At 42.8% G+C, this 12,778-nt stretch overlaps 2 protein-coding genes across 3 annotated transcripts in view; one reads left to right on the top strand and one right to left on the bottom strand.

Moving 5' to 3' along the window:
* The window catches only part of MRPS27 (mitochondrial ribosomal protein S27), a 73,854-nt gene extending 71,840 nt beyond the window's left edge, over positions 1–2,014 (top strand). The window contains exon 11 of the mRNA XM_033110607.1: positions 760–2,014. Coding sequence (XP_032966498.1) covers positions 760–999 — 240 coding nt within the window. The 3' untranslated portion in view covers positions 1,000–2,014. The remainder of the gene's footprint in view (positions 1–759) is intronic.
* A 5,947-nt stretch (positions 2,015–7,961) lies between these two features.
* Positions 7,962–12,778, bottom strand: part of MAP1B (microtubule associated protein 1B) — a 96,412-nt gene continuing 91,595 nt past the window's right edge. For both annotated transcript variants that reach the window (XM_033110453.1, XM_033110454.1), the window contains one exon: positions 7,962–12,427. In XM_033110453.1, coding sequence (XP_032966344.1) covers positions 12,272–12,427 — 156 coding nt within the window. In that variant the 3' untranslated portion in view covers positions 7,962–12,271. The remainder of the gene's footprint in view (positions 12,428–12,778) is intronic.

Raw genomic sequence — 12,778 nt, 5'->3', positions numbered from 1 at the left:
CATTAGTAAGAAATCCTTGAAATGATTGCCATATGTTGAAAGGAACACGAGTTAGGCAGACATTTATCTCAGTTATTCTGAAGGGAAAGATATAGATGGGTTTCCTCCAATTCATCGGCTGCTTCTGCCATTTTGTTTGCATCTTAGAGTTTCTTTGTTCTTGGAGTTCACTGCTTGGTTTGGTGCAAAAAAAGTACAGAGTGGGAATGTAGATTTGTTATACTTGTGCCATCTTTGTGGTTCAAAACAAGAAACTACAGAGGGAATCACAGCATGTGGAGTTCGCTTTACATTTGTCAATGAAGGGGAGGAATCACATGTAGTACCGTGTTTTCCCGAAAATAAGACCTAGCCGGACCATCAGCTCTAATGCGTCTTTTGGAGCAAAAATTAATATAAGAGCTGGTCTTATTTTGCTGTAATATAAGACTGGGTAGAATAGAATAGAATAGAATAGATAAGAGTGGGTCTTATATTAATTTTTGCTCCAAAAGACGTATTAGAGCTGATGGTCTGACTTGGTCTTATTTTCGGGGAAACACGGCATATCTTAGCAAAACTGTTGGGCTGGAAAAAAAACAAAAAAACAGCAAAAGCTAACAGGGCCCGGACGACAGGTTCCCAACAGAGTGCCTTTTTCTGCAAGCAGAATATGTGGAGGAGATTTAGCATGTGTCTTAATCTCTTTTCCTCTTTGTAGTCTGCTCCTCCCCCACCCCCACCCTCCTTTCTCCTCTTTTTTTCCTTTGTTTCCAACAGGCCTTACATTCTAAACTTCAGGCTCTGGGCAAAGTTGAGTCAGGAAACCTTTTGACTCTGACCACCCAGCTCGTCAAAGAACAGCTCCCCACCTGTGAAGCAGAGGACATCGCGGCCTATGAGCAGAAACTGCAGCGGTGGCATCTGGAGCGAGTGCACTTGATTCAGAGGGAGCAGGAGCAGAGGGAGAAGGCGAAGCAGGAGCACCAGGCTCGGAGGGGAGCGAAGGCTTCTGCCTGAGGGGCCTCCAGCGCCCCCGCCCCGTCGCAAGGACTTCACTAGACCCCGTCGTGGGAGGCAGTGTGACGGCGATGGCAGCCTCCACTTCCGCCACGCATCTCTCCTTTTCTTCAAGCAGGACGCTGTGGTATAAAAGCCATGAGGCTTACATACTAAGGCACTGTGATTGCCCATCCATAGTGCCAAGGGCTGTGGAACGATGAACGTAGGCGGTGGTCAGACTCAAGCCACTAGCTAAATACCTTAGAGGGGGCTCTTGAGGCTTATGGTGGAATTCCTGGGGGACAGGGATCAATTTTGAACATCGAAAGTCTCTGATACCTGGCGCTGGTGGTGGGAGAGGCCACAGTTGAAGTACTGGGTCTCGCACAGTTTTTGGATGGTCTCTCTTCCCAGCCGAGGCAAACTGCACATTCTGAGACCTTGTCCCCCTTTTCCTCTGTGCTGCAAGCACTAAGCCTGAGCTGGGTGTGGGATGCCCACACATCCCCACTTTCTGCTTCCCCCATCTACCCTTCCAGACCTGAACTGGGAGAACTTCAGTACCGGAGCGAACACAAGACCCACTGGCTTTCAAATTTCAGGAACCTGTAATAGCGTTTTGAGACTGTAAGGGCTTTTGAGGAGAAAGGTAGCCCTAGCTCTGAAGCCTCCTTGGCTGGAAGTTTCTCCATCATGTTAGAGGAACTTTTTTCCAAAGCATTGTCTCCGCTCCTTCATCAAGTAAGTGAAATGAGCCTTTTGTGCACGCACACGCACACACAACCACGTACAACTTGTGAACACACATTTCAGTCAGAGAAATTGGAGAAAATGAGAGATGGGATGGTGCTTTTGGTGCGTGGGAGACATGAGAAATTGTTACACTGTCAGGTAGAAAATTCCTTCCTGAAGTTTCTCTGTGAAAGGGGTTTGGGGCAGCTCTTGCTATGTAATTTTGCTTTTAAGTACAGTGGTGACTTTAATTCAGAATTGTGCTCTTTTATCAAGAACCTATGGAAATAAATGTTCTGGGATTGTTTTGGTGTATTCTTTATCTTTTGGGAAAGGGAGAGAGACATAGGGAATCTCATCATCGTTATAGTTACTATGATTTTGAAAAACACATTATCAACCCTCCTCCATTAGACTGTGGTATGTATAATAACAGCCACCACAATCACTGCCACTTATCGAGGACTTACTGTGTGCCGGCAACACCAGCAACCCTACGAGGGAGGTACTGGGAACCCCATTTCTGAATGAGGAAGCTGAAACTGCACCCCGTCTGCGGTCAGGCTGGCCCTGCTCCTCACCCTCCGTGTTACTTGCAATACTCAATACCCAGCACGGGGCCCTGGAGACTACCAAAGCTGACGCTCGCTGAGGTAGTGGGTTATGACTCAACGTGAGTTCTGACATTTTGATTCAGCCACTCCCTTATTGTATCAGGAGGAAGGTTCAAGGTAAATCGAAAGGCACGTTTTGCTTGGGAATGACCATCACGCATGATGTGGCCTTCACTTTCCCTCCCTACCCATCCCTGTCACACTTTATTTCCAGTCCTGCCTCCCAGGAGTTTTCCTGCTCCTACTCCTTGGGATTCCGTCCACCCTTGGAAGAAATTCCCATCTCTCTCAGGCACCTCTCCCCTTTGAGAGTCGTTTCCCTCTAATCTACTATCCTTTCCCCAGGCTCTTCCCTCCTGAGCTATAGGATACCCTTCCACATTCCTGGATGATTGTGAGATCTAACTACAGTTGTCCTGTCCTTTTCCCTGACACCACCTTCTGTATTTCTCCCATGTGGATGGAGAAACTTCTCTCAGTACCCCAACCTCGGGGGATGACCTTAACTGTCGATGACCTTCCTTCTAGCTGACATACCATAGTCACAGCCAAACCTCCAGCTGAAAATCACATATCCAGAGCTTAGAACCTAAAGTCCCGTTCTCCCACTCCCCTTTCTCTCATCCCGTGACTCCTGCTGAACCAGCTTTTCCCTGTAACTCTCTGCCTGCAAACCCTTAACCTTTACCCTGTCACTCAAACCCTTGATCAACAGAAATCAGACCCTACTTGCCCTTCCCAGCCGGGGCCCTATGGTTGGCTGTTCCACTGATGCTCTCGTTAGCATCTTTCATTTCCTCTCAATCCCTTTATCTGGCCCACTTGCCATCCTTGGACCTACATCCTTGGACCCACCTGTTATGGGTTGAATTGTATCCCCTCCAAAAAAGATATGAAGACCTACCCCCTAAAACCTTAGAATCCTTAGTTGAACATACCGTCTTTACAGAGGTAATCAAATTATACTGAGGTCTTTAGGGTGGGCCCTAATCCAATATGACTGGTGTTCTTATAAAAAGGGGCATTTGGACAAAGAAACAGACACACAGAGAAGACAACCATGTGACTATAAGTGGTGCACCTACAAACCATGGAAGGCCAAGGATTGTCACCAAACACCAAAAACTAGAAGAGGCGAGGAAGGATTGTCCCCTAGATCCATCAAAAGGAGCATGACCCTGATGACACCTTGACTTTGGACTTCTAGCCTCCAGTATTGTTCTGTTCTTTTAAGCCACCCAATTCTTAACACTTAGTTACAGCAGCCCTAGAAAACTACTACACCACCGTTTGTTTTCTTTCTGTTTTCTTCTGACCTACTTTGTTGGTATACAAAGTCATGATATTAGGCTGTTTGATTCCTCTACAAATTTACAGCTGTCCTCATCAACTCAATAGTCCTTTCATTTATCTTTCGTTGACTCTGCTTTTCTACTTGGCTGAAGCCCCAGACGTTTGCCCCCAGAACTGTGAGCAGATGTTCCTGCCTCTTACTTTATCAAGAAAATTTAAGCCACATCATACCACCTCAGTCTCCCTCCTTTCTACCTTAAAAATTCTCTCCATCATCCCTCCTACTTCCAAGTGATGCACTTCCCCTCTCCCCTTTCCAAGGTTAGGTTCTTAATTTGTGACTTGCTTGCATACCGGCCTGTTCCAGAACCATCAAGCCTTCCCTTTCCAGTTTGTATGATCTCTACCGAGTTCTTCTTCCAAGTCTACAGTCCTATTCAAGACCTTCCCTTTTATAAACGAAAAAGCTTTTCTCCTGCCATCAATCATGCTATTACCCTATCACCCTCCTTTCTTTCTCATGAAATTTCTTAAAAGGGTATCTTCACTTCCTGTCCCACTTCTTGTTCTGTGGATCCTGAGAATCTGGCTTTTGCTCTGCTTGCTGCTTATCAACTGCTATGGACCTTTTCCCCTCTGCTCCATTTATGTGATACACCACTGACGCCCCCCTTAGAAGCCTGGTGACTGCAACCAGGTCTGTCTCTATTCTAGCACTGCTGTCACGTGCTCACAAGCATTTGTTTGGCCTGTACTGTGTGCAAGCACCATACTGCATGCCTGCCATGGATACACACAGGTGAGTAAACTATACATCCTACCCTCAAATAGCTTGGGTTCCAGTGAGGGCGAGGAGGCAGCACGTAGGCACCTGTCCATGCACACCTGAAAAGTATTAGACACAGGAAGTGACGTAGGTGTTCACAGCACAAGCCAGAGACAGGAAGAGCTCTAATGATAGGAAGTCATCATCATCGTCTGCTTTGTGCTTTAGTCACATAGGGCTGTCTCACCCCGTCCTGGGCTGGAAACGGACTTCTTCCCCTTGGAGTCTTGTGTAGAGTAGATGTTCAACAGAAATTATTTTAAGTTGAATTGAAATGAAGAATTCACAGTAGTACTGTTTTGGCCAAGACCCTCCTTGGCCGACAAAAAAGAAGAGTGATGGAAGAAGAAAAAACAATGGTGAAGTGCAAATACCTTACTCCCTTCCTCTTGGGGCTGTGATGTCTTGGCACCAAACTGCATTTTGTTTTCATACCTTGTAGCTGGCTTTGGATATAAGATATGTGTATGGAGAAGTTGCCGTGGATTTTCCATGTAGTCAAAGGCCTTGAAAGTGACTTTCTTAAAGTCATTGTTTTCGCTCCAAATGAAATAGCATCTGCTGAGTAGAGGCCAGGGATGCTGCTAAATATCCAACAGTGCACAGGACAGCCCCATAACAAGGAACTGTCTGCTCCAGAATGCCAATTGTGCCGGTTAGAGACCGTGGCCTAGGATGTACGAGCAGAGCATCCACAGGAATTTTTGCGGTGACGTAGACGAGAGCCAAGAACAATGTTTGTGCGCATAGCTCATTGCAAATGATATTTCTCAGGCAAGAAACATAATCCATGTTAGTTTCTTGCCTAACTGAATATGAGTATAAAATAAGCAGTGATACAGGCTGGACATTATTCTTCCTAAACAGAGTCCATTATGGCAACAGGTGAAGGATGATTTATATGATTTTGCTGTCCGGGATATATAACTGAGACCAGGAGTCTTGAGCCAAAGTGAAGCTGTTGTGATGTGACCTCCAGTGAGTCAGCAGAACCTACGCCATCGCACCCAGTAATCTCTCTGGGCCTGTGTGGGGACAGAGTCCCAAAGAGCAGTTTCCAGGCTCTCGGCCTCACATGGAACGGTGCTGACTCAGGTAGTACATGGCCATCAGCTGTAACTAGTTGGCCATCAGCTGTAACCAGTTAGCCATTGGCCACTGGTATAACTGCAGGGCTGAGCTAGCAAGCGCAGATTGCAGCTAGCAAGTGGGGTAGTTGGTTGGCAGAGAAGCAGACGGCGATTGTGGATCGTGTGGCTCCTGCTTCCTGTGTCTCCAGCCCAGCCGCCAGCGAGAACATAGTGGTATGACTCCCCTACCTATGGCTCCGTGGGTGTTCCTTTTTGGCCTCACCATATCCTGGTTCTTATGAGGGGAGCGGGAGCTGAGACCCCGCCTGACAGCCTGCATGGGTGAGAAAGGGATAAAGTTTGAAATGGGCTCAGATGGCTTCCTTTGGCTTTAGTGAATCAAAAGCAAAAAAAATGTGGTGTGATTGTATTTTCATTAAATGGTTAGAGCTCAACTTTTCACAGTTCCACTTCAGAGTTGAACTTTTCAAACTCTGAGAACGGTAAATTTTTCAAATCTTACTTTAGAAAATGGGGGCAGAGAAAGAAATGCTTTTCAATATAGTTATGTTAGAAAAAAAATGCATTTTATTCTAAATAACAGCTTCTTAGCTTGAAAATAACCTTTCTTTCCCCATTGATTTGGCCTTTTTGCTGCCGTGAGGATGTTATTACTTGTATGGTAGCAAGGACGTCCAAACAGAAGATGGTGGTAATGCCCAAACTGTGGTAGTTACCACTGGGATCTTTGTTTAAAACAAAGTCGATAATACGTAGGATGTGTATTTATTGTGTGTGAATGTTAGGGATTCCAGATCTGAGCTGGACATGTTCAGGAAACAAATTTTATTCGTACAAAAAAAGCACCTGGAAATAAATTCCGTTATGGGCTTTAAATGCTGGATCAAGGACACGGGGAAGATTTATAACGGCTTTATAAAAGGGATATTATGTCCTCTGAGGTACCCAGTGGTAAGAGAATTTTGCTTGCTTTTTTGGCTTCCATGATGCTTCATCTTTGCAGAGTTCAAAATTGTAATCCTTGAAACACTTCCTGGAAATGAATAATTTTACAGTGGAAAACAACTTATTTAGTTAAGGTTAGTCTGATGGATGTCATTAAAATCTCAGTGATGATTTCCCACCCTGAGTGCTCACATGCTTAACCCTTTAATTTCTGGAGAGATTTCAGAATTGCTTCTGGCAAACAGTGACTTCTAATTGAACCCATCAATGAAGCCCCATGATTTGGAGGCACAATGTAAGATCAAAAGGAGGGTATGTGACAAATGAACATTATGACTCAGGAAAGGCTGTGATGGCTTTTGAGGCCAAAGGACTATCTCTGAATACAGAAAGGTACTAGAGGTCTCTATTGAGTACTCGGCACATTTTCTGTGGCTGTGTGGTGGGAATTGAGATGCTGGCGTGTCCCTCTACACTCCGCCGTTCTGAGCAATCTGGACCCCCAGATATGTTAATCCTACTCTCTGCTGAGGCTTTGTGTGAGATGTTGCCTCGGCCTCGAATTTGCTTTCTGGCCAACACAAACACGTGCCAGGTCTCAGTTTAGACATCACTTCTGGTGCTTTCCCTATAGTCAACAAAGCTCTTGAATTTTGGGAGCCCCTGTCACCCCAATCAATTAGGGCAGCACTTATGTTTTGTTCACCTTTAAATCCCCTACTGCTGGGGATTTTATTACCTACTGCTGGGTATAAAGGAACAGTAATTTGAATGACTAAGGAATTCCTCCTTTGTTGAGGTACTATGTTATTTATAATCACTTTTCCTAAACAGTGTTTAGTTCCTGGGTGTCAGTCAAACCCACAGCGTATTACGTTAGCTAGAGCTTATTCTGTAACAGAGCAAGACACCAAGGAGATAAGTGAGGTGCAGGATGTAACTGCCGAGTATGATGGCCTCGTAGAGCTCCAGGAAGTCAACGATACGAGGGACCATCCAGTTTGACCATCTTGTCAAATCCTCTCCTTTTATAGGTGAGAAAAAGAACTCTAGATGGGATAAAGTGACGCAGGTGCCACAGCCAGGCATGGTGGAACTAGGCTGAACACCTGGTTTGGGGTTTATACTGTAGTTTACGTAGGAAACCCCTCCCAATACCCTCCTCCCACTACACTGGCATATTTACTTTTTCTTTTTAAGCAATAATGTCTCTCCCTCACCTCTCAGTTTCTGTCCTTAGACCCCAATGTCCTCTAGGGCTTGGTTATAAAAAAGAACGAGGCAACAGTTATAGAAATAGTAGGACTCTGTCCCTGTTTTGCGAAAAGCCAGGTAGCCCACCCTGAAAAGAATATAATCACCCCGTATGAATGAATGCTGAGACTGCCACCCTGACCCCCACCCCGTGCGTGGCAAACCTCCACCCCTGCTGAGCCCAACTCAGTCACTCAAAACGCAAGACAGCATAGCACACACATGAACTTTTGCCACTTTTGTATTTTATTGTGGAACTGAGTTGTTTTTTTCTTTTTTCTTTTACATCAAATATCCTCAATGGAAGAGGGGGATATTGCACACAAATATCATAAAAGCACTACATATTACTTTCACTGGAAACTAATTTTCTACATTAGATATGACTGGATAGGATAGAAGTGATGCAGGATTATAAGACATAATACCATACACAGCTGCAGACTGACACAAACACCATTCAGAACAAGAGAGAGGAGTGGCTGGTGCCTCTCCGCTGGGCTCAAGACCACTTCTTCCCAGGCCCGGAAAGAATAGGGCTGCATGCAGCACACGTAAGCCGCATAAACCGCCTCTGGCCTGCTGCAGGGTGTTCTGGAAAGGGCAGCCCAGTCCTGATGCCTCAGCTCCATGGTCCCTGCTTTGGAGAGCTCCAAATGAGTGCAGAGAAGCTATTTTTTCCCCCTTCCTTTTCAGTTTTTGATGCTGCCTTTTAAATCAACTTAATAAAGTCACAGATTTTTTTTTAATAGTAATCATTTTAATACCAGGTGAATAACCTAATTGCTTTCAAAGAAATGTTCGTCCTTAGGCTGCTTTTGATATGTTGTTCAGTTGGTTAAAAGATAAAAGCTTACAGTTCCTTTCAAGTGGAAACAGGATCTTCTAAATCTGAAGCGCAAAAAAAAAAAGTTATTACTCTAACTCACAATATCATTACTGAGCAAGAACCTCCTGTGACAGGTGACTAAAGAGAGGCAAGAAAAGCAATTTCAGAATCGTAGAACAGCTCCTGAGAGCTGAATTTGGTAATAGAGGGAAAATGGAAGGTGGTAAAATTTCTATTAGCAAATGATTTAATCTTATTAAATGAGTATTGAAAAGCTCCTAAACTGTGTAAGCTATTGGAGACACTTAAAACATTCATATACACTGGGGAAACCATTCACTATGATATGTAAGGTTAAGGAAAAAAAAATTTTTTTTGAACTCCATGGAAAATGGCATTTGGGGGAGAGGGGTTAAGTCATTGTATCCAGTCCACCACAAGACTGAGAAAGCATGCATGGGAGTTGGGTTTTGAGAAAGGGGATAGAATTAGTTAAAATTGAAAATGGAGGATCATCTCTAACATTTAGTCTCCATAGAATTTTGCTTAAGAATACTACCAAAAAGGTCATGATCATGAGTGCTAGCTATCCTGATGGGATCCCATCATTTAAACGGAGTGTGAATTCCTTCCACTCAAATATTCGATCTATACAATTGGACTAAGTAATCAGTGTGAATAAAGCTCCTAGAAGTCTGTGTCAATCTTTAGCTCTCACTATGAATGTACATGGTACATTGTGATGCCTGTTACTAAACTAATCGTGTATTTATGGAACTAGCAAAATTAGGTTAGTCACCCAGGTAAGAAAGATTTCTGGAAGGACAGGCGCAATCTGTAATGCAAATATTGGCTTTCCTGGTATACTCAGGCTCTGTGGTCATCACTGAGAACAATGGATGGAGAAGGGCACTGACACGTTTCATAGGAAAAAGAGCCACCTGACTAATGACAGCTTTTGTATATTTTCCCCATTAAATCCCACAGCAAAAGAAAAAAAAAGAGTGGGATAGAATGGTTATAATTGAAAACTGGCTGTAATTCTCCCGAAATGTTTCTATTTTTAAAAAAGCAAAGTAATACATTAAATAAATTTAACTTGGGAAACTGGAAAATAATTCCATCTTCTAACAGAAAAATCAACCAGAGGTCTGGATTTGGCAAGAATGCTGGAAATCTGTTTCTCTTCCCATGCATTATGTGATCTAACTTAACAACTAATCATTAAGTAATTATCTTGAATATCTTAGGTTGTCTCATAAGTTTGAAGTAGATGAGTTTACACTCAATGAAATTCATTTTTGTCACAACAAGTTTTCCATCATGTGTTAATTTGTTTGTACCCTTATTCACTATTTTGTTCTTTAGGACTTGACAAAAAGTGGAGTAATAAATAAAAGCTGAATTTCTAGAGAAGCCTAAAAAAAATAGAATATTAATTTTTTTTAAAATTAAACATTTGAAAATGTAATTCACAGCATTAAGTAGACTGCGTAGGTCCTCAGTGAAGGGACCCTGAAGAAGCATTGTTTAAACCCTCATAGTAGTTAGCAGTGCAAAACATACACTTTACCAGACAAAAATAAACTACAATGTTACTTTGGAAATAAATAACTAACATAGAAAATAAAATGAGGTCATTGGTCACTACTCCGTAGATCTTCGAGTCTGTAGGAAACGCAACATGACCGAGCACACAGCACAGCTGTCACCGAGAAGTTTGCCACATCTGAACCCCGGGGGCACTGATCTGCAACTGGAAACTTGACGTCAGTTTTAATCATGATCTGGCTTCCCAGACTCATAGTTCAATAATGACAATGATGGAAATGATCTCTGAACTCTACATGATGAACCGTCAAAGAGTTGGGATTTCATTTGCTTTCAATGTATTACTTCTTTATTTATTTTTTCAGAAAAGAAAATCCCAAAGCAAATTTTCGCTAGGGTTCTTTGAACTTGTCTTAGCTCTTTTACCTCGTGGTTGAAGATCTTGAAAGAAGTATGTAGGATATCACTGGATGATGTAAAGGCCTGGAAAAGGAGTCTAGCATGCCATTCTCCCCTACTCTCAAATAGCACGTACTCAAGTTTTTTTTATGTTATGGGAATCAAGGGGTGGGAGGTATCGCTATTCCTGGTAGTTATGGGTTTTAATAAATATTATCACTGCAATATCAGACTTCAGTCTCACCAGAACTTCAACAAACATTATTCATTTTTTTTGTCTTATGAAACAGTTGGAAAAAAAAAAAAAAAAGACTGTCACTTGAAAATTTTCTTTGCATTTTCTTGCAAATGAAAACATTTGTTAAAAAAGTTCATCTATGAAAAGTTCTCACATACCTAAAAAAAAAAATTCTTCTGTACACTTGTTCCCATAATTATGCTGAAATTAATGGAAAATTTAAAAAAAAAAAGCCAATGTAAGACAAAGGAAGGTAAATACTGTACACTTGCTAAGAACCTCTTCCACCATAAGATTCACTGTTTTCCCAGTTCTGATCATAGAAGCCATTTCCACCTTGAACTTGCAGAAGCCATGAAAGGCTCAACTTGTTTGGCTGAGGGGCCGCAGGGGCACTAAGGCGGTACCCCACATGCACGGCTCAGCAGCAAACAGTTGCACCAATCAGATCAGCTTCAAGGACCCCCACGCGCACACACATGCTCCTGTAACTGGAGTAGCTATAATCCTACACGGATGTTTTATAAACTTGCTGTCTCACGTTAAAAAATAATAAGTGCATCAAGTATCTTTGTACATTCAAGTCACTTCCTAAGGCAAATTGTCTACTGTATGTACTCCCAACTGCTTTGGTATTTGCTTGTTAATTGGGGTGGCCATGGGTGCTTCCGCATGCAGGTTCACTGACTCAGAGTGGACTAACGGGGTGCAGAGGCTGGGAGCATGCCTTAGATCAATCTACTTGTGTGTTGGAAGAGTCTGCGAGTTCTGACTGGGGTTCAAACCACTTGCAGGTCCAATCTACGCTCGTTACGATATGTCAGTATGCAGCCTTTAAACTGAAGGAGCTTAACTAAGGCGTGAAAAATTTCACAGGTCCTCGTAACAAGTTTTGTTCTTTTTGTTTTCTTCCAGCCAACTTGTTTTAAAAAATTAAGACCCTTTTTGATGACTCACACTGACACAAACTGAAAACTCTGTCTATGTAGATTACAGAATACAGACTGCCTGAGAAAATGCAGACCGATTTGGTCATTTTCTCTTCCTTACTCCACCCTGCTCTCTCTTTTTCCTCTCTGGGAATCTCACCAGCACTCTCTACCATTATATCTCCTTCTCTTGCATTCTTTTTCTTTCTCATTCTCTTTCTCTCTCTCTCTCCTGCGTTCTTTCTTTGTGCGCGCGTTCCCTCTCACTTTCTCTCTTTCTAAGACAAATACCTAGCAGAAGTCAGTTGGGTTTGCTAGTGCATGGTTTCCAAATGTTCAGCAGAGATGAACTGGGGTAGGTAATTTTGCAGTAACTTGAACCCTATTGTGGGAATACGGTAACTTCCCTTAGCAATCAGCAACAACTGAGACATATTAGTGACTTGCATCACCGTGACATAGTATAGCGTTTGGCAGGTAACAGTTCAGCAACTTATTTTGATGAATTGACTTTTTAGAAAAGGTGATTTCAAATTGACGAATTTCTGGAAACAAAGTTCCAATCCTGTGGTGTGGCTGGCCTTGGTCTCTACAATTCGATCTTGCATGCAGGGAAGGATTCATCTTGCATAACCACTGTGCTGCTGCTTGCTAAAACCATGATGTTGAGGTCTTGCTGTTTCTCATGGGTTTCCTGGTACCATTCCCTCATCACTTCTGAGTCATGAGTCGGGATCAGGGTCACCTGCAGGGAGAGAGGAACTAGCTTAAAGGAAGAGCTGGAAATCAGATGAAAAAAATAGAACAATAAGGTGTTAATTGGACCATCTGAAAGACGGGGAAAGGAAGGAAAATTTTCTATTTTCCTCAAGAAATGCAAAGGACTTTTCAACTTATATTTTCCAGGAACCAGAATAAAGCTGGAAAGAAAAAAAAATCAAGTTTTTCTGGGGAGAATTGAAGACTAGAGCCAAAAACAACTAATGACTCGTCAATTAGTTCACCTATAAAACTGACATCTGTCAGTTTTTCAATTCTTTCATGTTAAAACAAGAAGTGCTTCAGTTAAGGAGGAATTTCTTGTATTTCCTTTAAC

Source organism: Rhinolophus ferrumequinum, chromosome 7 (genome assembly GCF_004115265.2).
Source record: "Rhinolophus ferrumequinum isolate MPI-CBG mRhiFer1 chromosome 7, mRhiFer1_v1.p, whole genome shotgun sequence".
In the NCBI taxonomy this organism is placed as follows: domain Eukaryota; kingdom Metazoa; phylum Chordata; class Mammalia; order Chiroptera; family Rhinolophidae; genus Rhinolophus; species Rhinolophus ferrumequinum.
Note: the sequence above shows the minus strand (reverse complement) of the source record. Positions and strands in the feature narration are given on the sequence as shown.